The sequence below is a fragment of the Lotus japonicus genome, chromosome 6 (assembly GCF_012489685.1).
Source record: "Lotus japonicus ecotype B-129 chromosome 6, LjGifu_v1.2".
In the NCBI taxonomy this organism is placed as follows: Eukaryota; Viridiplantae; Streptophyta; class Magnoliopsida; order Fabales; family Fabaceae; genus Lotus; species Lotus japonicus.
Window position 1 is genome coordinate 65127954 of NC_080046.1, and position 23068 is coordinate 65151021.

Sequence of the window (23068 nt, forward strand, 5' to 3'; positions counted from 1 at the left end):
TTACTTTAATGAAAGAATTTATTTATTTAATTACACAATTACAATTAATAGATACATATTTAATATACATATTCTTAAAATTCCTTTTTATTAATACTGACTATGACTATATCAATAACAAAATTTAACTTTACCTTCCTAGGTTTTATTTTTCTTTTTCTTTTCCTAAGTTGAAAGGATATCAAATGTATAGCATTAATCACCATATTATTATTAATTCTAGTAAAAAAATTAAAAAAAATGACACCATTTATTTTGTTTTAATGTTTTTGACCACACATAAAAAAAGACAATATGAGTATTATTTAAGGCCATTCAAAAATAAAAAAACAAATAAAAGACAACAACTACTACTACTACATTTCTTTTATCTCTCTCTTCTTTCTCTCTGAATCTGAATTATTCTTGCTTTTCAATTCATTCAGCTTCAGACACCATTTCTCATCACATATCTAACCAAACCCACTTCCTACCCTTCTGCTTCTGCTTTCACTTCAGAATCATCTTCTTCTTCCTTCTGCTGAGTTGCAGTAGCAGAAGCCATCTTTCAAGTAAAACTCAAGTCCTCAGTTGCTTCTTCTCTCCCTCACAAAGGAATTCCATTTCAGCTCCACAAGCTTCTTTCTCAGCTGCCCATCAAAAAATGGCAAAGCGGGGTTACAAAATTCGTATCCTTTTTTTATTTTATAAAATAAATAAATATTTCTGCTGTGTCAGAAAATGTTCATCTGGAACTGCTTCTGATTTTTTTTCAAATAATTGAAATTAGTTATCTGTAGCTGAGTTTCCATTGAAATCTAGGACAGGTTTTTCTGTAAAGCTTCCAGTTTCCCCCCTTTTGGGTTTTCTGTTTGGTGGTGGTGGTGGTGGGGGGAGGGGGGTACTCCTTTTGTTTTTCTGGTGGAAAAAAGTAATGCAAATTTTAGAAGTAATGAAAGATTATTTTTTTAGAATCATTTGTTTCATTTGGTTGCCCAGAAATTGTTGCAAAAGGTAATGGTAAATCAGAGTTGAGACATTTGAATATGTTAATTTAGCTGGTTTAGCTTGAAAGGGTTTCATTGTTTCAATTTGTTCTTGTTTAATCTGATTTGTTTGTTGTTGATGAGTGTGTTGAATATATATTTATCATATGATTTCCTGAGCTAATCAACTTTAGAGGAATTTGTGGCTCATTCAAGTGGTATCAATTGTTTGAACATTGGAAAGAAGGCTTGTCGCCTTTTCGTTACAGGTGGGGATGATCACAAGGTTAATCTGTGGACGATTGGCAAACCGACTTGTGTAACGGTCAGTGCTATAGTGCCATTGCTGCTTTTGGTTTTAAGCATTTTGTTTAGGATATGGCTCTTGCTAGACCATTTTAATGAAGGTTTTAGTTCTGATTTGCGCTACTTGCTTTTCAATTGTTATTCTATGTAACTCAATTACCCAGGATTTGCTTTCAATTCATATGAAATGATAAGTTTTGCTTTGTTTTCTTTATTCATTTGTTTCACCCTTTTGACAAGGGATTACAGGAAGGAACTACAAAACTGAAATTTTCTACCATACTTAGAAGTTAGATCATAACAATATATCATCTGTTGATGACTTGTGTACAGTTTCTTTTGATGGCTGCAGTGCCATGTTGCATGTATAACTGTGGGTGACCTAACAATGTTGGTACTGTATATGCAGAGCTTGTCTGGTCATTCTAGTCCAGTTGAATCTGTCGCTTTTGACTCTGGAGAAGTGTTAGTTCTTGCTGGAGCATCATCAGGTGTGATTAAGCTTTGGGATTTGGAAGAAGGAAAGAGTAAGTTAATTAGTCCCTGGCTCCATGAGGATCTTTGGCTATATTGTTTATTTACTTTATTACCTAGAATGTTCATTTATGGAGCATTAGATCATAAGCTAGGGAAATAAAACTTGCAGATAGTAAACTTAGACTATTAATTGATTATATATCAAGCTATCTACCTTGAATGTGGAACCATAAAACGAAATCTGTAAGGATCATTATAAGTACCATTTTCCAAAGTTGAAAGCATTTTTTTTGTTAGGCACAAGATAGGTTCCATGCTTTTTAAAATTTATCAATATGCTTCTAATATATTTGTTATTGTTCTTGAAGTATAGTGGTTCGCACTGTTGCTGGACACAGGTCCAATTGCAATGCTGTTGAATTTCATCCGTTTGGTGAGTTTTTCGCATCTGGCTCCATGGACACTAATCTAAAGATTTGGGACATTCGAAAAAAAGGATGTATTCATACATACAAGGGTCACAGCCAGGGCATCAGTACTATCAAATTCACTCCAGATGGTCGTTGGGTAGTTTCTGGTGGATTTGATAATGTCGTGAAGGTAAAAATATGGACATTCTTAAACCCACCTTGCTAGAGCATGCAATAGATTTTAACTCTTACAATTGTTTGCATCAATAAACCATAGATCTACCTTACCACCAATTTACAGGTGTGGGATCTTACTGCTGGAAAGCTCTTGCATGACTTCAAGTTCCATGAAGGACACATTAGCTCCTTAGATTTTCATCCGCTTGAGTTTCTTCTGGCTACAGGTGATTTATCGACTTTTGAACAGTTGAGACAATTGAGAGTTGTAGGCGCTTACATGTGTACAATATCTATATATAGATTCTTTAATAATTACATACTGCTTTTATTGGGCAGATACAAAGAAGGAATATTTTCAAAAGCATATTGATTATTGATATAAGTTGTAGCACACTAAATGAAAATTTACTTAGCTGGAATAATTGGCCAAACTTAGTGAAAAACTTTTGCTACATTACATCATATAATATTCTGCATTTGTCGGGAGTGGAGGTGACAAGTGACAACACCTCAATTTAAGCTTCATGCTTCATTTTATTTAGGGGTTTCATCAGATTGTGTTCAGGCTTCTATAAATATATAAAAGATGTCAAAAACAGAGCTCAAGCTGGTCTTACGAACTTTATAGTTTAGGGTAGGCAATATAGCAAAGACAAAAAGACAATACTGTGCATAATTTTTTCTCTATTTACATGGATGGATTATGAACTGCTAACATTAAGTTATTTGCAATAGACTCTTAGATCTAGAAACTTCATGTTAATTTAATTTTAGATGATCTAGAAAAACAGACATAGGGTATTAAATAACCAACTTTTTTATTATTCTTTCTTAGACTATCTCTTAAATTTCAATACAGATTGATTTCAGTCTTGGAATTTCCATAACATATTTAGCATACTTTTGTAAGAATCAGCAGTGGATAAATTTTTCATATTGCTTTGTTGTTTGCATGTTTTAGAATTTGGGTTAGGCCTAACTCTACCCTAAAAGCTAGCTTAGGGTGGTGATTGGTGTACCTTTTATAGTGACTAATGTGACCATATCTCTAGTCAATTTGGGACATCTCAACACAGGCTTGTCACGCACAGGGATGGACATCTTGAGGCTGAAGTTTGCATGACTGTACATTTGCGAGTGACCCATATATGCTTGGCCAATAAACGGATGTATTGACTCTGGTACCATCTTCAACTCGGGTTAGGCCTAGCTTTTCCCAAAAGTTAGCTCAGTAAACCTCGGTTTTAGTTTGGGTTTAACATGTAGAGAAACATCATGTTGCTAACTCCAACCATATTCATCCTAGCTTGTTGTCCAATATTCTTAACTTAGTTGACCGAAAGCGCCATAGCGAAGTTATTACCACAGACGTGATAAGGGAAACAATTGACATACTAATGAAATTATGTCCTTTAGCTTATGAGCAATCATTTGAACTCCCATTTTTTTTAGCTTTATATCAGTTTTACATAGGTGAGTCTCAAAAGGTCCTTGAATGATGTGATTATGTTGGTTATTTGGAGAATGAGTAACTTAGGAATGATGAAATGTATATGTTATGCCATTAACTAACTAGATCCCAGAACCAACAAAAAGATTGTTAGAGTAATAGGGAAGGAATTGATTGGAAAACACATACATAGACAATCTATACTGAAAATCTCGGGTTGGTAAATATGTTGTTTAAAGATAAATATTTATCTTCAACCAGCCTATTTGCTAACCCAAAATTTTCCATGTAGATTAATCTATGCATGTGCTCTTCAATCCATTTTTTCCTATTACTTTGACAATATTTTCTGGCTTTTGGGATCTAGGTAATAGTTCAACCTATCCGTTATCTTCATTCATCTGCTTCTCAACTTTCTTTAGATAATTAACATAATCACATCATTAATTTTTTTTGAGACACACCTCTGTAAAACTGAGCTAAAGCTTCAAAAATGGGAGCTCAAATAATTGCTCATAAGATAAAAGACCTTAATTCTATTAGTATCTCAATTGTTTCCCTTATGAAATTTCTGTTAATAACTTGACCTTGCGCTCCCTGTCTACTGAAACAAGAGTAGTGGACTTCACTCTACAATGAATTTAGCCAGAGTTAACAACATGATGTTTCTACATGCTCTACCCAAACTAATCCTGGGTTTTCTGAGCTAACTTTGGGTAGGAGTTAGGCCTAATCTGGGTTCAAGAGGGTATCAGAGCCTATCCATCTGTTTATTGACAATTCATAAATGAGTCACCCACATATGTCAAATCATGCAAACTTTAGCCTCTAGATGTCTATCCCTGTGCGCGAGGATGTGTGTTGAAAGACCCCAAATTGACTAGAGATATGACCAAATTAGTTATTATAAAGGGTAGCTCAATCCTAACCCTAAGCTAGTTTTTGGAGTGGATTAGGCCTAACCTAAATACCAAGACATGCAAACAATATGAAAACTTTATCCAACATAGATTATGGGCTTTTTTTATAGTATGTCCTGTTTTTTTAATACACATTCGCTTTTAATGTGCAATCTTTGAACAACACCTAAAGTATTTTACTTCCTTCTTTAAGTCGTCTAATTATTATAATTTATAACTGAGGAAATCTCTTCTAGGTTATTGATATTTAAAAGTCTTACCAAATCCTTTAATTATATGTTTTTAATAATTATCCTTTCATAACAAATAATAATAAGTATCCATAAAATAGCAAAAATGTAGCTTATATCATGATGTAATAATAGTATAATACTAATAAAGCCTATTTATCTATGGAAATCCGTCATATTTAGCTATTATCACACTTTCTTTGCGGAGCTGTAAAATGTATGGTATCAACCTATGGTGTTTTATAGTTGTGCATTCTCTATCTCCAAAACTTCTTTTGTGTATGTATTTTGAAATCTATCTACTGCTTTGCAGGTTCAGCAGATAGAACAGTGAAATTCTGGGATTTAGAATCCTTTGAACTGATTGGATCGGCAAGACGTGAGGTATGCAAACTTGCTATTCTTTCTTCTTCTGCTCGAAAGGCAATAATTATGTCCATTTATGCTATAATGAACTTCATTGGTAAGTAGAAATTTCAATGCTTCTAATTTATAAAACTTATCTGAATTATATTAAATCACTAGGCTACTGGGGTGCGCTCAATAGCTTTTCATCCTGATGGGAGGACCCTATTTACCGGACATGAGGATGGTTTGAAGGTAATGATTGTTGTGAAACTTTGATTATTATGAAATTAATAAGTTAGCACGTAGAACTGGATAAAGATGTCATTTGCAATTCTGATATATATGTATATTGCAGGTATACTCATGGGAACCTGTTATATGTCATGATGCTGTTGATATGGGATGGACAACACTTGGTGATCTTTGTATCCATGATGGGAAACTTCTAGGGTGCTCATTCTACAGAAATTCTGTTGGAGTTTGGGTTGCAGATATTTCGGTAGGTTCCACTATTTAGATTACTGTTGCTTTTCCTTTTAGTTTAAATCATTATCTTTCTTTTATAATTATGTATCTTACTTTAAGTATGATGGGGAATTCATACTTAAAATTGTTGTGTGATGCCATCTCCTGTGCACTGCAAATGCCAATACTGACATTTTGGGGCGGGGTTATGCAGTGGTTAGCTGCAACATGAGTGCTTGGTATCAATAAAAGTCTATGAATAGATATCATTGAGATGCATTGTGCCCATCTTATTCTTTGTTCTCTGTTAGACATCATTCTGAGTAATAGTTTCTATGTGTCAGCTTATTGAGCCATATGGGGATGGCTTTGATCCCAAGAACAAGGGAGACACAGAACAGATACTCAGTAAGGGAAGCAAACTGGAGAAAGTAGAGGCTGATGTTGGCCCAACTTCTGGGCTTCGCAGCATGTCTCCTGATGAGTCAAAAGAGATAAAGAATATATACATCGACTGTAAGCCACTTACTTTTGGGTCTTTCCTCTGTTACTCTTTGAAAATTGAAATTGTGTAGTAAGTAGTTGCTCTGTTATCACTGCATGTAATGGAAGAATATTGTCTGCCTATTAATTCATTAACCTAATGGTGGTGGCGATTTCTCAGTTGCCTTCTAAATTTCATTAAAGAAACAATTTAGCTAAGTTTTTAATATATCTAGCTTTCTTCAAACTAATTGAGCTTGCAAAATTGAGTCTGCACCATATAGTATACCTAAGAAGATTCATAGATAGGAACCATAACCATTACATCAGTGGGTGGTTTTGATGGATGTATTGACAATTTTCTTCAAGTGGCTCAATCTGGAAATTTAGGGCCTGTCTAGTTTCAGAAAACAATTTCTGTTTTCATTTCTAGTTTTCACGATGTAGTTATAAAAGTGCCACCTTGTTTCACATTTTCAATATTTTATGTAGGATCATCTATGAAACTTCGAAAACAAGAAATAAAGTGACAACAAGGTGGCATTTTTGCAGTTAAAACTAAAAGCAGGAAGTGAAAGTAGAAAATGGAAATAGAAGCCACATAGGTCCTTAATTTTACGTTCAAGCATGTAGTGAATTTCTTGACATGATAAATGCATATTAAGAAGATATATACATACATATTTGTTCTATGTATTTCTTGAGATGATTACTTTGTCAATTGTACATCTGATAAAATGCAATTTTCTTCCATGTTCAGCTTCTGGAGGGAAACCTGTTGCCTTCCAGAGGTCAGGGTCTTTGAATTCTTTAAGAGTAGATCTTCCAGAGGAATCCAAGAAAATTTGTAACTTGGGAACAGTGAAGCAGAGCTCTGCCGCAGGAGTTCATGTAAAATCAAATGAACAAACGATTAGAAAATCTTTCATTGTATCTAACATTGTACCCCGGGAAATTCCTGATGACAAGGACCCAAAATCTGAGAAAGAGACCATCACCTTTGCAAAGACAAAACCTGGGATGTTACTTAGGCCAGCTCATGTACGGAGAGCATCCACTGGCAGATTTGATGTTGATAGATTTTCAGATGATGTGAATTCTGAAAATTTTTGTGATACTGCAAGTAAATTGGACAGTGCAAAAGATTCTAAGTTCCAAATTAATCTAGGATCTCAGAACGAAGTCAAAGAATGCTGTGAAGATAAACATCCTATCAAGAGTATTACTGACAAGCTTGACAAGACTTTATCCCCATACAAATTTTCTACCAAAGAAAAACGTAAGTTTTCGTGTTAACCACTCAAATGCAAGTCATTGCTGATTAAATTTCCTTAGCCTATTCTTTTAGTCTCTTTTCCACTTTATAAAATGAGGTCTCTATAGTTGTAGCATGGGTAGATTATTGGCTAAAATCTAATCTACCCCCCGCAACTATTTGACTTCTCATCGGTGGAGTTGCTGTTTTTCCCTTTGATCCTATCCTATAGATTTACATGTACATGATGTCTTAACCCTCTCAAAACAGACTAAGTGCTAATTATATTTTGATTCTCGTTTGTTCCCTATAATCTCAAATATTTACATTTAGACCTTGCTTCTTAAAGGTGTTAAGATGTTCTTGAAATTCTCTGCAGTGAAGTATGCCCCTGTTTTCAAACTTCCATTTCCTTCTTAAAAATAATGAATAAACTGTTGTCTAAAACTCTCCATAGGTAATCTCTTTTTAGGGATTTGAACAAGCAGGTAGGCAAGTAGCTTGTTAGCTGACCTGCCATGTGTAAGGTCATTCTAATAGAGATGTATACTTTGGCTTATTGTTTAAAGTTGAGTGTTTTGAGCTCACAGGTGATTTTTCTCATTACATTTCAGGGGATGGATCCTCTTCTTGCAATGAAGAAATTAGTCCAGTTAAATATGTTAATGGAGGTTGGCTATCCCTTATATATGTAGTTTTGTATTGTATACAAGCCCCTTAAAATTGAATATCTTCACATTCTATTGCTGCAGTTGCTGTTGTACGAGGAAGGACCCGTTCTCTGGTTGAGAGGTTTGAAAGAAAGGAAAAAATACAAATTAGTGAAGATCCAACTAATTCATCCCTCCCCTCAATAAATGAAGCGAGAGAAGTAATTCTCAATGAAGATCAAATTAATGCATCCCCCACTGTGGTATTTGAGAAGAGGGAGAGGAGGGAAAGAATTCAAACCAGTGAAGATCAATCTAAGGCGTCCCTCCCCACAAGAAATGATGCGAGAGAAAGAATTCATGATGAAGTTCTAATTAATGCATCCTCCACTGTGGTATTTGAGAAGAGGGAAAGAATTCCCCGCAATGAAGATCGAAACAACATTCCGCCTATTCCTAACACAATGTCTGAAACCGGTAAATCTCCATCCTCCACTGTGGTATTTGAGAAGAGGGAAAGAATTCCCCGCAATGAAGATCGAAACAACATTCCGCCTATTCCTAACACAATGTCTGAAACCGGTAAATCTCCATCCTCCACTGCGGTATTTGAGAAGAGGGAAAGAATTCCTCGCAATGAAGATCGAAACAACATTCCGCCTATTCCTAACACAATGTCTGAAACCGGTAAATCTCCATCCTCCACTGTGGTATTTGAGAAGAGGGAAAGAATGCCCCGCAATGAAGATCGAAAAAACATTCCGCCTATTCCTAACACAATGTCTGAAACTGGTAAATCTCCATCCTCCACTGTGGTATTCGAGAAGAGGGAAAGAATTCCCCGCAATGAAGATCGAAACAACATTCCGCCTATTCCTAACACAATGTCTGAAACCGGTAAATCTGCATCCTCCACTGTGGTGTTTGAGAAGAGGGAAAGAATTCCCCGCAATGAAGATAGAAACAACATTCTGCCGATTCCTAACACAATGTCTGAAACCGATAAATCTCCGAGTATACCGGTAAAGTTCCTGCTCTGCTATACTAAAATTCAGATATTGAAATCTCCATTGCATCTTTTAATTTTTAGTGAAAGATTTGTTTGTTATAGGTCCCAGTATATACCTTATAATCCAGCAGCTATCCTATTGAGATTTTGCCAGGCTTGATAATTTGATATACATGTTTGTAGTGGTACATGATATTAGGGAAACCTGTATTGTATTCTTTCAGGTCTTGGTTTGGTTTCTCAGTTTTGGTTATACTTGTTATATCACCTTTCACTTCTTGCTTTGATTCTGCTATGGTGTATTGAGTACATAGGAAAGTCTTAATGATGGTGGTTTTGTGTATTACAACAAAAAGAGGATAATTGAATGGTGAGATCAGCTTCCTCTAGGGTTAATAAGATTTTCTTATCACTTTCCTGTTTGGTTGGGGCCTATGGTTTTGAGTAGATGGCGGTACTGCTCATATTCTGTGTTAAGAAGGTGGGGAGCATGGAAGGGTTGAAAGCAATGGAAAAGGGTGTTTAAAATGATTCACTAAATATGCTCAGAATAACTGCATTATATATGCAAACCCCAAATATCTATATATACTGATAGGAACCCAATTGTTAGGGATAGGCCCAATACTACTAGAGTCCATGGAAGTAAGAGGAAGAGGTGCAATGCACCAAATCAATTCCCACGAGAGGTGTAACCACCTGCTGAGGTGTCATGAGCTGTGCAGGTAGTGGGAAAGAGAGAGAGATTGAGGTTATATAAGCATGTATTGTGTGAGAGAGAGGTTAGGCTTGAATTGAGATTAGGCTTGGACTTGGGAGAGAATAGAGACACTCTCTAATTTGCCTCTGCTATCTTTTCGTTTATTATCTTTTTCCATCTGTAACTACTGCTACATTGATTCTTGGTGATTTCACCAGAATCTCAGTAAATAATACAAGTTAATTTCAGTCTATTCCTTCCATTTTGTCCCTGCCTATACAAGCATCACGATCAGGTGGTTGTGGAGGCGGCCGCTTGGCACCCCTTCCTGTGTCAACCACCATTTTAGTATCATAGGGGTGTGTTTCCAGCAGAGATATGGCATCCACAAACTGGTAGTTCATCACAGTACCAACATCAGGGTTTAACAATTTAAACATAATAATAACCCACATATTGGATGTCCCTGTTCTAAGTTGGACTTGCAGAAATGCTTCAGACTCCTTTTTCTTTTCATTAATTTGGGCTTGTAGACATGCTTCAGCTTCCTTTCCAATATTTTGGGCTTGGCCCACCTTTTCTCTTCCACTAGTGTGTCCTAGCAACTGGGCTAGGCTCAAAAATATCATTTCAACCTGAAACCTGTTGCTAGTAGGGGCATGTGTCATTTTTACAATTTCAGAAGATATATATTTTGTACACCATGATTCTCACCCTCTAACACGTGTTTCTCTTTATTTCCAGTAGCAAGTAAATACTTGTCAAACAATTTTGTGAAAGTAAGACAACCACTCACCTCATGGGCCAGGCCCATTAGGTTGGGAGAAGAACCCAATCCGTATGGTTTCCATTTTGCCCATGCACTTGCCTTCAGACTTCTAGAGACTTCTGCTACCTTCTCTCCCATTCTCGTTGCCGGTGTGGCTTGATTCTCCGACCCCGACGCCGCCGTCGGTGGGGTGAGGGCTGCCGGACCAACACCACTGTCCATGGATTCCGGTGGCTTAGGTGGTGGCCGCCGCTTAGCCACCTCGTCTTTGGCATCTTTCATCCACGCTGTAGTAGCTCTGAACTTCCCGCCGGCTCCGCCTCGAACGTAACAATGATCGCCATGGTACGGAGGTTTTGGAGGTGGTCGCTCAATCACCAGCGCTCTTGTTTGCACCTTCGGAGTTGCTTGGTCCACCGTCTCCTCCGCCGCCGTCGGCAAAGTTTGCGCCGCCGTAGCAGCACCACATTCTGTTTGCTCTGGCAGCGTCAGTTCTATCTTCCCTTCTGGATTCGTCTTCCCCATCGTTACCTGTGTTGTTAAAACTGTTGTCACTCTTCTTGATTCCTCAAGAGCGTCACCGATTTGAAGTTGTGCAACCATCGGCTTCTCTTCCGTCGCAGTTTCGTCGTCATCCTTCGGAACGACTTCATGCTGATCACCCCAGTAGCCATTGGAATGGATCCAATCTTCACACCAATTTCTTCTGATTTCTCGGTTTTCTTCCTTGGCTTTTCTGGCGTCATCCTTCTGAATTTCTTCTTGTCCAGGAATTTCTTCCTCCTCTGAATCTGCAACTGGGTCTGGCAGATACAGTTCCGATTCTGGTTCGAATTCTCTCAACAATGCTATCACAAAATCCCACCATTTTGCCCTCTGATTTCGTTTTTTCCAGGAATACCACCAAAAGAGCGCATCACGCGCCAATGCCTTCTCCGCCTCTGAGAATTTCTTCTCTTCTGATATTCCCTTCGCCTCACAGTACTGCTCCACGGTGATGATCCATCCATAAGCCACACTTCCATTAAATTCTGGAAACATCTTCACGAATCAATGGCTACCACAGCACCTAGATCGGTGCTCTGATACCAATGTTAGGAACCCAGAAAAATGGAAGGAATAGACTGAAATTAACTTGTATTATTTACTGAGATTCTGGTGAAATCACCAAGAATCAATGTAGCAGTAGTTACAGATGGAAAAAGATAATAAATGAAAAGATAGCAGAGGCAAATTAGAGAGTGTCTCTATTCTCTCCCAAGTCCAAGCCTAATCTCAATTCAAGCCTAACCTCTCTCTCACACAATACATGCTTATATAACCTCAATCTCTCTCTCTTTCCCACTACCTGCACAGCTCATGACACCTCAGCAGGTGGTTACACCTCTCGTGGGAATTGATTTGGTGCATTGCACCTCTTCCTCTTACTTCCATGGACTCTAGTAGTATTGGGCCTATCCCTAACAATTGGGTTCCTATCATCACTCCCCCCCTCAAAACATCCTTGTCCTCAAGGATGGACGTGGAAAACCCTTCTTGAATGTATGTTGCTGCCCCCAAAGTGACCTGTAACAGCCTCCCTTTGATCCACTTCCCTGCAGAATCTGAATAAGGACTATAAAATCTACCACCTGGATCCCATTGTTGAAAATATGTGGGCCAAGTTGTTGCTGAAAAATCAGAACAGCCCCTTGAATTCCAATGTGTAAAACAAGACAAGCTTCGGGCATATGCGAGACCATAATTTCCCTTTGATTCAATCGCCAAATCATCTTGGTCCAGCAGATTTTGCCCTGTAATCAGTCCATGTAATGCAACCAGAGAACCTAGAATTGTTGTCACCACTTGTGCAGTCTGTATTGACAGTTCATTCTCTACTAAGAACATAAGTGAAAGAGGTTGGTTTTGCTGAGGAGTTGTCAAAACCTTCTTCAGCTCATACTCCTCCATTCCCATGCTCAATATCTCCTTAAAATTCCCATGAGAACCAACATTGAATGCCTGATAGGGTTCCACAGCTAGTAACCTTGATTTATGAAGTTGTGACAGAGAATTTAGCCAATTTCCAGTCAGCAATTCCAGTGGTCTTTGCAGCTGATATGCTTGAGCACTTAGTTGATCTTGTGCCTTCAGAATAGTACTCAACATTTCAGGTACTAGCTCTTCTTCTAACCATGATACAAGAAGCATGTAGCAGTATTCCCCATTATCAAATATATAATGAGCCCACAAATCCTTGACTCGACCAGTAGTAGAGTCACCATGAAAAATCAGCCCCCTACTTCCATGCGAACAAAAGTGAAAAGAACTCAAAGTACTCCCAAAAGGTTGATGCCATGCAATATGTTCTTGTCTTCCCCTTATTTTGTTGAACTCAGTAACTTGTGAATCCCAGTTTTGAAATTCAAATTCTAATCCGGTAGAGACAATGAGCCAACATGAGGCAACACTTGCTGACCCAATTGTTGCTGAAAAGTAAGAACAACCTCCAGGATCCCAATGTGTAAAGCTCAAGGCAAATGAGAAAACCCAACTTCCCTTAGAGCCAACATCAGCATTTAAATTCTGATTAGGTGTCTTATCTAATGACCCTAATTCATGAGGTTGCAGCTTCAAATTTTCCCAATAAATGACTATCTCTTGGCAATGCTTCCAATTCTGTTCAAGTCCCCACCTCAGTATATGTAACTCAGTACCTGGGAGAGCCCAATTCCTTAATTCCCTTTCATTAGAAATAGTAGGACGACACAATGTAACAGCCTTATGCACATGGGTCAGAGTTTCAGGAAATTGGTAAAACTCCAAACTATAACTTGGTTTTCCTTGCCATAAGCATGACACCACCATGGTATCTAAAGTTTTGGGTGAGTGTGGGATTTTATGCATGTTTGCAATTGCTAATGAAGATGAAACATGGGTACTTGCAGAACGAATCTTATAGAAAACCAGCTTCATCTCTTCCATTTGTGTGTCCTAGCAACTGGGCTAGGCTCAAAAATATCATTTCAACCTGAAACCTGTTGCTAGTAGGGGCATGTGTCATTTTTACAATTTCAGAAGATATATTTTGTACACCATGATTCTCACCCTCTAACACGTGTTTCTCTTTATTTCCAGTAGCAAGTAAATACTTGTCAAACAATTTTGTGAAAGTAAGACAACCACTCACCTCATGGGCCAGGCCCATTAGGTTGGGAGAAGAACCCAATCCGTATGGTTTCCATTTTGCCCATGCACTTGCCTTCAGACTTCTAGAGACTTCTGCTACCTTCTCAAGTGATGATAGGAACCCAATTGTTAGGGATAGGCCCAATACTACTAGAGTCCATGGAAGTAAGAGGAAGAGGTGCAATGCACCAAATCAATTCCCACGAGAGGTGTAACCACCTGCTGAGGTGTCATGAGCTGTGCAGGTAGTGGGAAAGAGAGAGAGATTGAGGTTATATAAGCATGTATTGTGTGAGAGAGAGGTTAGGCTTGAATTGAGATTAGGCTTGGACTTGGGAGAGAATAGAGACACTCTCTAATTTGCCTCTGCTATCTTTTCGTTTATTATCTTTTTCCATATGTAACTACTGCTACATTGATTCTTGGTGATTTCACCAGAATCTCAGTAAATAATACAAGTTAATTTCAGTCTATTCCTTCCATTTTTCTGGGTTCCTAACATATACCAATACTTCAAGCATGTTGATAGTTGATACAATGCCTTTTATTTAAAGTATAATACAAAGAATCACCTCTTACCCCTGGAGTCTTTCCTAGGTACTTTTTTAATTCTTACCACTCCTCAAACTAGAAGCTTACAATAGGAAGCCCAGGCTCAAAGAACAATATAGGGAAGCCTAATGAACTTCAGCAACACACAAATGATTTCTTTTTTGCTTCTAGATTGAACTGCTGTTTATTCTTGTTACTGGTAGATACTTGGAGAATTCTGTTATTCATCATAAATCGCTATATAAAAAGTAATCACTTGAGTTGGTCTGAAGGAAATAAGTAATTTATAAATAAACTGTTAATTATTATCTACTAAATCAGGCTGTAAACTTATATATGGCATTATGATTTTAGGAGTTAGCTACTTGGATGTTTTCTCTTGAGCCTCTAGGTGAATACATCCTAGCGGGAATTCGAATCATTCCTAAATGTTATTGCACTTATCTCTTCTTTGCTTTCTCTGAACTTCGCTGTCGCTTTTCTTCTACGATGTGCAAAATAGTAAATGCAATATCACATGTCTCAAAAGAATGTGAAAGCTCAAACTCAATCATACTCAACAAATTTTGCTAATTGTCACTTAAAGTTTGTTCAACGAAGTCATGGTTATTCTGTTTTCTAATTTTGGCAGAAAGCTGAGCCTCAAATTTCTAAAGTGGATTCAAACTCTGATGTGGAAATCATTGAAAGTCTGATGCAGACTCATGATGCAACATTAAGTAATCTTCGGTCACGCTTGACAAAGTTACAGGTAATTTTTGGTAGTTATTGATATTACTAGTTTGCATGCAAGGTCTTTATTAAACCTTAGTCATTATTTTAGTCTTAGCCATTACACTTATATCAGTGTTTGGCTCTCAAGAAACAGAGTGATAAAAATAGGCAACATTTGTAATCAATATCTTCTGACTAGTTATTGGTTATAACAAATATTTGTAGGTGGTGCGGCATTTTTGGGAGCGCAATGATATTAAAGGTGCTATCAATGCTTTGAGAAAGCTGCCGGATCAATCTGTGAGTATTTTTGCAATAGTTATGTCTTCTTAGCTTCTTGTTCTGTGTTTAGTGCTATTTAACTAGAAATAGGTGGTTTTCTCATTGAATAAATTATCCTGAAAATAATTTTATTCTGACGTAGGTTCAAGCAGATGTTATTAGTGTCCTTGTGGAAAAGATGGAGATCCTCAGCTTGGATTTATTTTCTTGCTTATTTCCTGTGCTCACAGGCTTGTTGGATAGCAGGACAGAAAGGCAAGTGTTTATTATAGTGGCCTGAAAACTCGTGGTGGGAATTGGTTGTGGAATTGTTTATAGGAGCTTGTTATCTATTGTTTGTTTCCACTGATGGCTGCCTCTGAAAAATTGAATTGAGACATTTACTCTTTTCTTTATGCGCAGACATGTAAAGGTGTCACTGGATTTGCTGTTAAAGCTTGTAGCAGTTTTTGGTCCAACAATACGCGCAACCGTTTCAGCACCTCCCTCTGTTGGGGTTGATCTACATCAAGAGCAAAGGTGCCCTCTATTTTCACTCAATATTCCTTTCTATCTTGTGTAGTTTATATGTGAATGAATCTAACTTGAATGAAATCTCGAGGACAGGCGGGAATGCTGCAACCAGTGCTTTATGCAATTGCAAAAAACCCAAATGGTTCTTCCAATACTGATACGGTAATCATACAGTCTTTTAGTCTTGCCGACTTATTTATATATTGAAAATGTATATGCAGAAACTGAACCTCAGCTTCATTTTTTTTCTCCTGATTTTCTTTTCACTGTAGGAGGGGTGGTTTATTGGCAAAGTCTGCCCTAGAGCTAAATCTAGTTCTTCAACAGTCCTAGCTGAAGATGTTATGTGAAATTCAATTCTTAGAGTAACTTGTCAGAATATGCTCTTAGTCAGGATGGTGCACAAAACGTGAAGCTTTCGTGTCGGTTTATAATAATCATAGCCTACAGCCTACAACCTACAATTTTGTCTTGATGATTTGCTCAGTTGACTGTCATTATCGGCTTTGTTGATGGAAGATCATTTTAGAATGTGAGAAATCTGAACGAGTTCTTTTTAGACACTTGAAGGTGGAAACAGCCATCTGAGGGTCTTGGTCTTCAACAATTGTGAATGAAGGCTTGTGATCCTAACTTCAATTCCCTGATCTTGTCTATTGCATATATGTATCTTTTTTGTTGTTCTTCAATTTGTAACTGGTAATGATACTGACCCCTATATGTTAACCCCAAGAGGGTTAATCCTTAATAGTGTCCATTATCAACAAATGTATCAATCAAATGTATGTAGTAGCCATGCATATTTCTTTGTATATGTCAATGTTCAATGAAATGGATCTTCAATTTTTTTTTCAAAATGCTCTAGCATTTGTTTAAACAATCAAACATACATTTATTTATGCGGTATGTCATGCAATTGTTACGCTTGGCCATAGTGAAGCCTTTGAGGAAGACTTCTTGATGATGACTATGTTTGGACAACTTGTAGGTATGTAGTGAGTGTGCTGTTTATGTTTCACTCGGTTGATCGTTGACTGAGATAAATTTCGCTTTGGTCGTCCTAACTAGCTAACACACTGTTCATTTGACTGTAATGATCATTTGGACACTCTACGATATTGGGTCTAATGATCATTTGGACAGTCTAGAACAAATATAGTTACTATGCAGTTTCCTATGTTGATGCGCCAAGTAAATGAGCTTCATTTTCCACTTGAAAAGTGATTGGCAATTTCTAGGTAAAGTCAATACCGCCTCTAATGTTGTTGTCAGTAGAAAAATATGAAGTCACACAATGTGGTTTCTAGGTAAGTAAGCTCCAATGCTTAATTTGTCGGGCTAACTTCATCGATCTCTGTCATAATCACGCGGTTATGATAAGAATGAAGCCATGAACACATGCACTTTTTGTGTTTTAATGATTATTCCAATGCTAGTTGATCATATAAAAACTAAAAAGCATTATTGAATATTGACAACTTCAGGTTGATTACACCTTTTTTTTAAGTAAAATCTTTATTGAATAAAAGTCGAGATACAAATGATCTCAATAATGGAATAATTCTCTTGAAAATGGAATAATTACAACGACATAAATAACGATTGTAAACAATGACCGTAAATAACAACTACAAACAATGGCCACAATTAACGAATGCAATCAACGCGGAACTACTTGCCATTTCACAACTGATTTATAATTAATATTTTTTTCGATCCTCCGGGTTCAATTTCTTATAATAGAATAAATAATTAGTTTGCTTCAAAATATATTATTTTATTTATTTTAAATTAGTTTCAAATTATTTGTTTTTTAAATATTTTTTATATAACATTTTTAATATACGAGTGTAAAGAAATACAGAATTAAACAAATAAATCTAGATATTATTGTAAATTAATTCAGAAAATAGAAATAAAATTCAAGGTTTTTTTAACAGTTAAATTGGATCAATGTTAATAAAAAAACATTAATTACTCATTTTTTGGCTTAATTTATACTCATAAGTTCATTAAAAATCTTAATTTTCAACAATTTACAGGTTTACTTTTTAGTTTCATAAGTTCAGTACTAAAATTCTTGGTCAAGCTCATCAAATTTCACACTTTAGATAAATTGTCACCACAGCCACGTGTATAAAAAATTCTCTTCATTTATTTTAAAGTTTTTTTTTTAAACATATAGAATAATATTAAGAGCGGGATGACATCGACGCCAAAATGTCAGAAATTACAAATGAGCTAGAAGCCGGGGGAACTTCCTCAATCCACACTAAACCGACGTATGTGGAAGCTTCCCGGGCAAGAAAATCAGCAATAGTATTGCCAGAACAACGAACAAAAGAAAAACGAACAACATAAAAAAAACGACAAAGACCAATGCATTCACAAACAAGAACTGCTAAATAAGACCTCCCATCTGGAGGTTTCTTCCATCGGTGGAAAAGCCGGAGACAATTCGTTTCTAAACAGAGAGACCGGAAACCCATGTCAATGGCCAGCAACATGGACCACCGTAACGCCAAGGCCTTGGCGAGAACTGATGAAGAAACCATTACCAGAAAGCTAGCTGCAGCAGCCAGCACCAAACCTTCCTCATCGCGCAACACCATGCCTAGTCCCGCATCCGCATCAGATTTGAAAGAGGCATCGAAGTTCAGCTTCACAAGTCCCGACGCAGACCGCCTCCAAGACGAGCAAGCTTGCACCGCCGCTGAAGGTGTTGAAGGCGTAGGAGCACGTGCATATCCCAGACCCGAGGAGCGTTGCAGTGCCGCTTCGCAGGAGAAACGACGACCATCAAACACCGCTCGGTTACGGGCTTCCCACAGAGCATAACAACCCGTTTGCCACTAGGCAACCCCATCCAGATCTGCTACTCGCATAAAATGCTGTAAAAAATCACTCACAGTAGGGAAAATCTCCAGGCGAAAAGAGAGAGACCAAACCAAAAACATTTACTCGCTGGGCAGTGTAGCATGACGTGATTAGCCATCTCTGGTTCTAGCTCACACAATCCACACACGGCATCAACATCCATCCCTCGCCGGTGTAGAACGGCTCTCATAGGGAGGTAATTCGAGCACCACCGCCACGCCACTTCCTTGCATCGAGGAAGGGCTGGACTTTTCCAGAACTTGGCCCATAAGCTTCGGGAGAGCAAGGTACCTGAGCTTGAGGATGATGCTTCATGACCTGCTGCAAAATTCATAACAAAATGATACCCAAGCTTTGTTGTGTAAACACCATCAAGCGAGCTAGGCCAATATAAGGAATCAGGTCCACCATGCATTGGCAAAGGAATAGCCAATATTTGCTTAGCTGTGGAAGGACATAAAGCAAACTCAATTAAATTGTTACTAGGATAGAGCCCGTTTGCCCGTGCGATGCACGGGTAATGTTTTACTAAATCAATTATTAATTGCATTGAGTAATTGATATATACGGATTAATACAATGATATATTTATTAAAACATACAATTTTAATTAGTAAAACATTTATATGTTATTATTATCTTTCTTTATGTCTAAATGTTTCATCTTACTTATAAATAGTAATTGGATAACTCTGTAATATTAAGTTTGGTTCACATTTTAAATAAGCACATGGCTTGTGAGTGTGGATTCATGATCCATTGCTAATATAAATCTATAGTGACTAAGATAAAGCACAAAAATGAATAAATAATTTCCTTGTCCATGAATTTCCTTATCTTCTTAAATTATTACATTCTGTACAAAATTGACCCTTTTAATATGAACCATTGATAATTTGCTATAATCTCAACAATGTAATCTTTTACAATACATGGTTCATCACAATAAAGCAAGTCCAAAAAAAATTCAAGTCATGCTTGACATCTTATATAAAAGATTATTTTTCCGCACCTCTAAATTTTTGGCTGATCATGTACCTCTATAGTAAAATCTGCTTGATTCAAAACTTTTCTCCCTCAAATTTTAATAGAAACTGAAGAGAATGATGAAGAGCATGATAAACCAATACCACATAAACCTCCTCGTTAGTTCTTTCATAACGAACCGAAGAGTTCACCTCCTCGTTAGTTCTTTCATTTACAGACAAAATGATAACACAAAAAATCTAAGGAAAGGGGTTTCATCTCCTATCTCAGAAGAATGAAAAAGACATCACAAAAAACATGATTTCTTGGGCCTTCAGAGACTAATCAATGAAAATAAATAGAACTATTCATTACACAATTCTTGGAGAAACAGTACCCTTAACAACCCAAGAATATTATGCATGAAAAAAATATCATACCTTTTGTACTTTGTATATGAGTCTATAATTCAAGAACTCCATGGCAAGGCTAAACCTTTCAGCAACAAACCCAAATAAGAAAGTGGGGGTGATAAGACATAGGGAGAAGTAAGAAAAGAATAATGAAATGAAACAAAAAAAGAGATTAGGAACACTCAATAAAGTTAATAAGAGACCGAAGTAAGTACCATTTCAGAATTTGATAAAGACAGGGATAGTTCATTATCACCTCAGGAGTGTATCATATTAAGAAAGAAAAGAACATGTCACAAGGACCAAAATCACATAGATTAAGTACGAACCAAGTTCATCAACCAAATTCAGTTCACTTCAACTATCAGTCATAGCTATCCATTTTCTACATTGACTACCCTTATATTGAAAAAGAAAAAATATATCCTTTGAATACATTAGATCATGCCAGAAAGCTCTGAAGTACATGAGTTCAATTTTTCTAAAGTGTAAAGCAAGTAGCTGAATTCAAAAGACTCTGATATCATGCCAAAAAGCTCTCAAGTACCTGAGTTCAATTTGTCTAAAGTCTAAAGCAAGCAGCTGAATTCAAAAGACAGAGTCATAGTTATTCAACGAAACTAATAAAGCTTGCAAAATAGGTTAAAACTCAAGCAATGTTGAGTTTTCCATAAACTGTGGCTTCTTAAAAGATCCTTAAACTTCCAAAACTTGGATAAAAACCTTGTGATCATCATTTTTCTTACAACCAATGGAATTAAGAAAATCAAAGAAGAGAGTTGGAAACTACTTGGGCAGTAGTGTTTAGGGCCTTTTTTTTTTCACTCACATTGCCAGCAAGGCTATATATACTCTAAATTTGATGGATCAAAGCCTCACAACCAAAAGTAACTCTAAATCAAAAATAGCTAGATAATCCAAATTTAATTATTTAAAAGCTAAGGTTTCAAGTAAGTGATAGTTATTTCCAGTAGTCTGAGATTTTATATGTACTATTTCAATTGCAACCACAATAGATGAACCAGTTATTACAGAAAGGAAAATTCCTATCATACAGCAAACACCATGGCTATTCTTTAAGGACATGATAAAAGGAATGCATATATGAATTTTACAACAGATGCACTTTTATCAATATTAGCAAAATAAGATGCCAGATCAAACTCAAAAGTTGCGGACTAAAATGATTGATGAAATAAGAGATAGATGATTGAATTTGAAAAAAGGATATAAACCTTATTAAAACCATGAAGAGCCTCAATCATAAAGGTTGAATACATAGAGAAAGGCAAACCAGTATCTGCACAAAAAGTAGAAGTGATATTTCATTAAAATATAGATGTTAAGATTGATAATAATTCTAAAGCTCAATTATCACAAGCCCCATCAAAATAGCATACCACTGATCAGCCATACCAACAATATAATGATAAAGAAACTTCACCCCAAAACATAATGCTCCAGAACAGGATATCAAATAGAAAATAATGAATTGCAAAGCATCAAAGTAGTTCAGGTGAAGTTGAAGATGCACTACAATGGGTAGTGTCCATCATAAACCATAAACCAAAAAATAACTTTATTCTTTAGCAATATGAGGTGTCACAACTAAAAAACATACCTATTCAATAAAAGTGACTGGAAATAAAAAAACTATAGGCATTTGGACAAAATAAGTTGGCTGAATCAATTAATCCATATATGTAGTCATAAAGCATAAACAGAAAAGTTAATAAACACAACAGACAATGAAGAAATAGCAAAACACCAAGAATGACAGGCCCCTTTAGGCCTTTTTTACACTAATGTAATATCTAATCACAAAAGGCTAACAAAGTAACTGTAACAATTTCAAATACTTTTCTCAAATGGAAACTTGAGATACATTTAAGATGAGCTCACAAACATTAAAAACAAATCGAGAAAATAAACCTCTAAAGGGTAGAAAAAGTAGTCTAATACCCAAATATTTGCATGCCAAAATGAGCACTGAGATTTTCAAATGATAAAATTTTAAAAACCAAGTTTTAAGCTTCCTGAGCAAATTTTTGGATTAAGTAAGTTGAACTACAACTCCCCTAACTTATAGCAAGAAGCTTCACATAGAAGCAAGCAAATTCTAAACGTGACACTTAGATATTACATGTTAATATATGCAGTACTTTATATCAAGATTTTATTTATTTTATTTTTAGGTAATGTAATAGGGACATGCCCAAGGAGCAGCAGGGACAATGCAGGACTTAAATTTTAGATGCAGGTGATACCTGAATTGGAAAAATTGGAGGTAAGATATCTAGTTTCAAGCTTCCACCTCAGGATAAACTGTCTACTGTCCTCCTTACAATCGACTGTGGATCTTCCTCCTTCTCCTTCAAGTTTTTACTGTCCTCATTCTTGTTCTCACCTAACCCACTGGCCGACAGTCCTTCAGCAAAATCAAGATCATAATTGCCAACTATGGAGTTCCCTTTCTGATAACACTTGCTCTGATCTTTCATGCTTCTTTTCCAGCGCATAAGCTTCGAATTTGCTGAAGCAGGACCAGACATTGGAGATTGGAGATATCAGTGAAAATACACAAATGGTTGAACAAAAGATGCAAATGGGATATGGGAAAGCAGGATGAATGAAAATCCTCACATAGGAGAGTATTTATAGAGAAATTGCATAAATTAACTGACATACCTACAACTGATAGAGAGTTGTAGGTCATCATATGTTCTTGAATAAAAAATGTTCACTCCAAAAATCAAATTAAGTGAAAATAATCATGTGAACACAAATAAAGATGGATGAGAAGTACAAAAAAAATCAAAGAAAATCAGTAACATTCAAAGCGATTAAGACCGGTTACTGACCAAAGGATTGCTCATCCGCGATTTGCTCCTAGGGAATGCACTCATATGAGCAATGGAAGGAAGCAAACACGCGATTTGACGGGAGCAGATGAGCAACTGAACTGT

At 36.6% G+C, this 23068-nt stretch overlaps 1 protein-coding gene across 3 annotated transcripts; it reads left to right on the forward strand.

Moving 5' to 3' along the window:
* The first annotated feature begins 340 nt into the window (after positions 1-340).
* LOC130726422 (katanin p80 WD40 repeat-containing subunit B1 homolog KTN80.1-like) lies at positions 341-16703 on the forward strand. 3 transcript variants are annotated; one of them, XM_057577678.1, is made up of 18 exons: positions 344-668; positions 1160-1290; positions 1681-1798; positions 2122-2348; positions 2460-2562; positions 5252-5322; positions 5464-5538; positions 5642-5785; positions 6096-6267; positions 6995-7513; positions 8104-8160; positions 8242-9161; positions 14969-15088; positions 15277-15351; positions 15476-15588; positions 15736-15852; positions 15940-16008; positions 16119-16703. In XM_057577678.1, the coding sequence occupies exons 1-18, from the start codon at positions 644-646 to the stop codon at positions 16177-16179; spliced, it is 3117 nt and encodes a 1038-aa protein (XP_057433661.1). In that variant the 5' UTR covers positions 344-643; the 3' UTR covers positions 16180-16703. The 3 variants fall into 3 exon arrangements, with proteins under 3 accessions (XP_057433663.1, XP_057433661.1, XP_057433662.1); XM_057577679.1 differs by lacking the exons at positions 344-668; positions 1160-1290 and having other exon boundaries at positions 2117-2348; XM_057577680.1 differs by lacking the exons at positions 14969-15088; positions 15277-15351; positions 15476-15588; ... (1 more) ...; positions 15940-16008; positions 16119-16703 and adding an exon at positions 10593-11785 and having other exon boundaries at positions 341-668.
* Positions 16704-23068: the final 6365 nt, after the last annotated feature.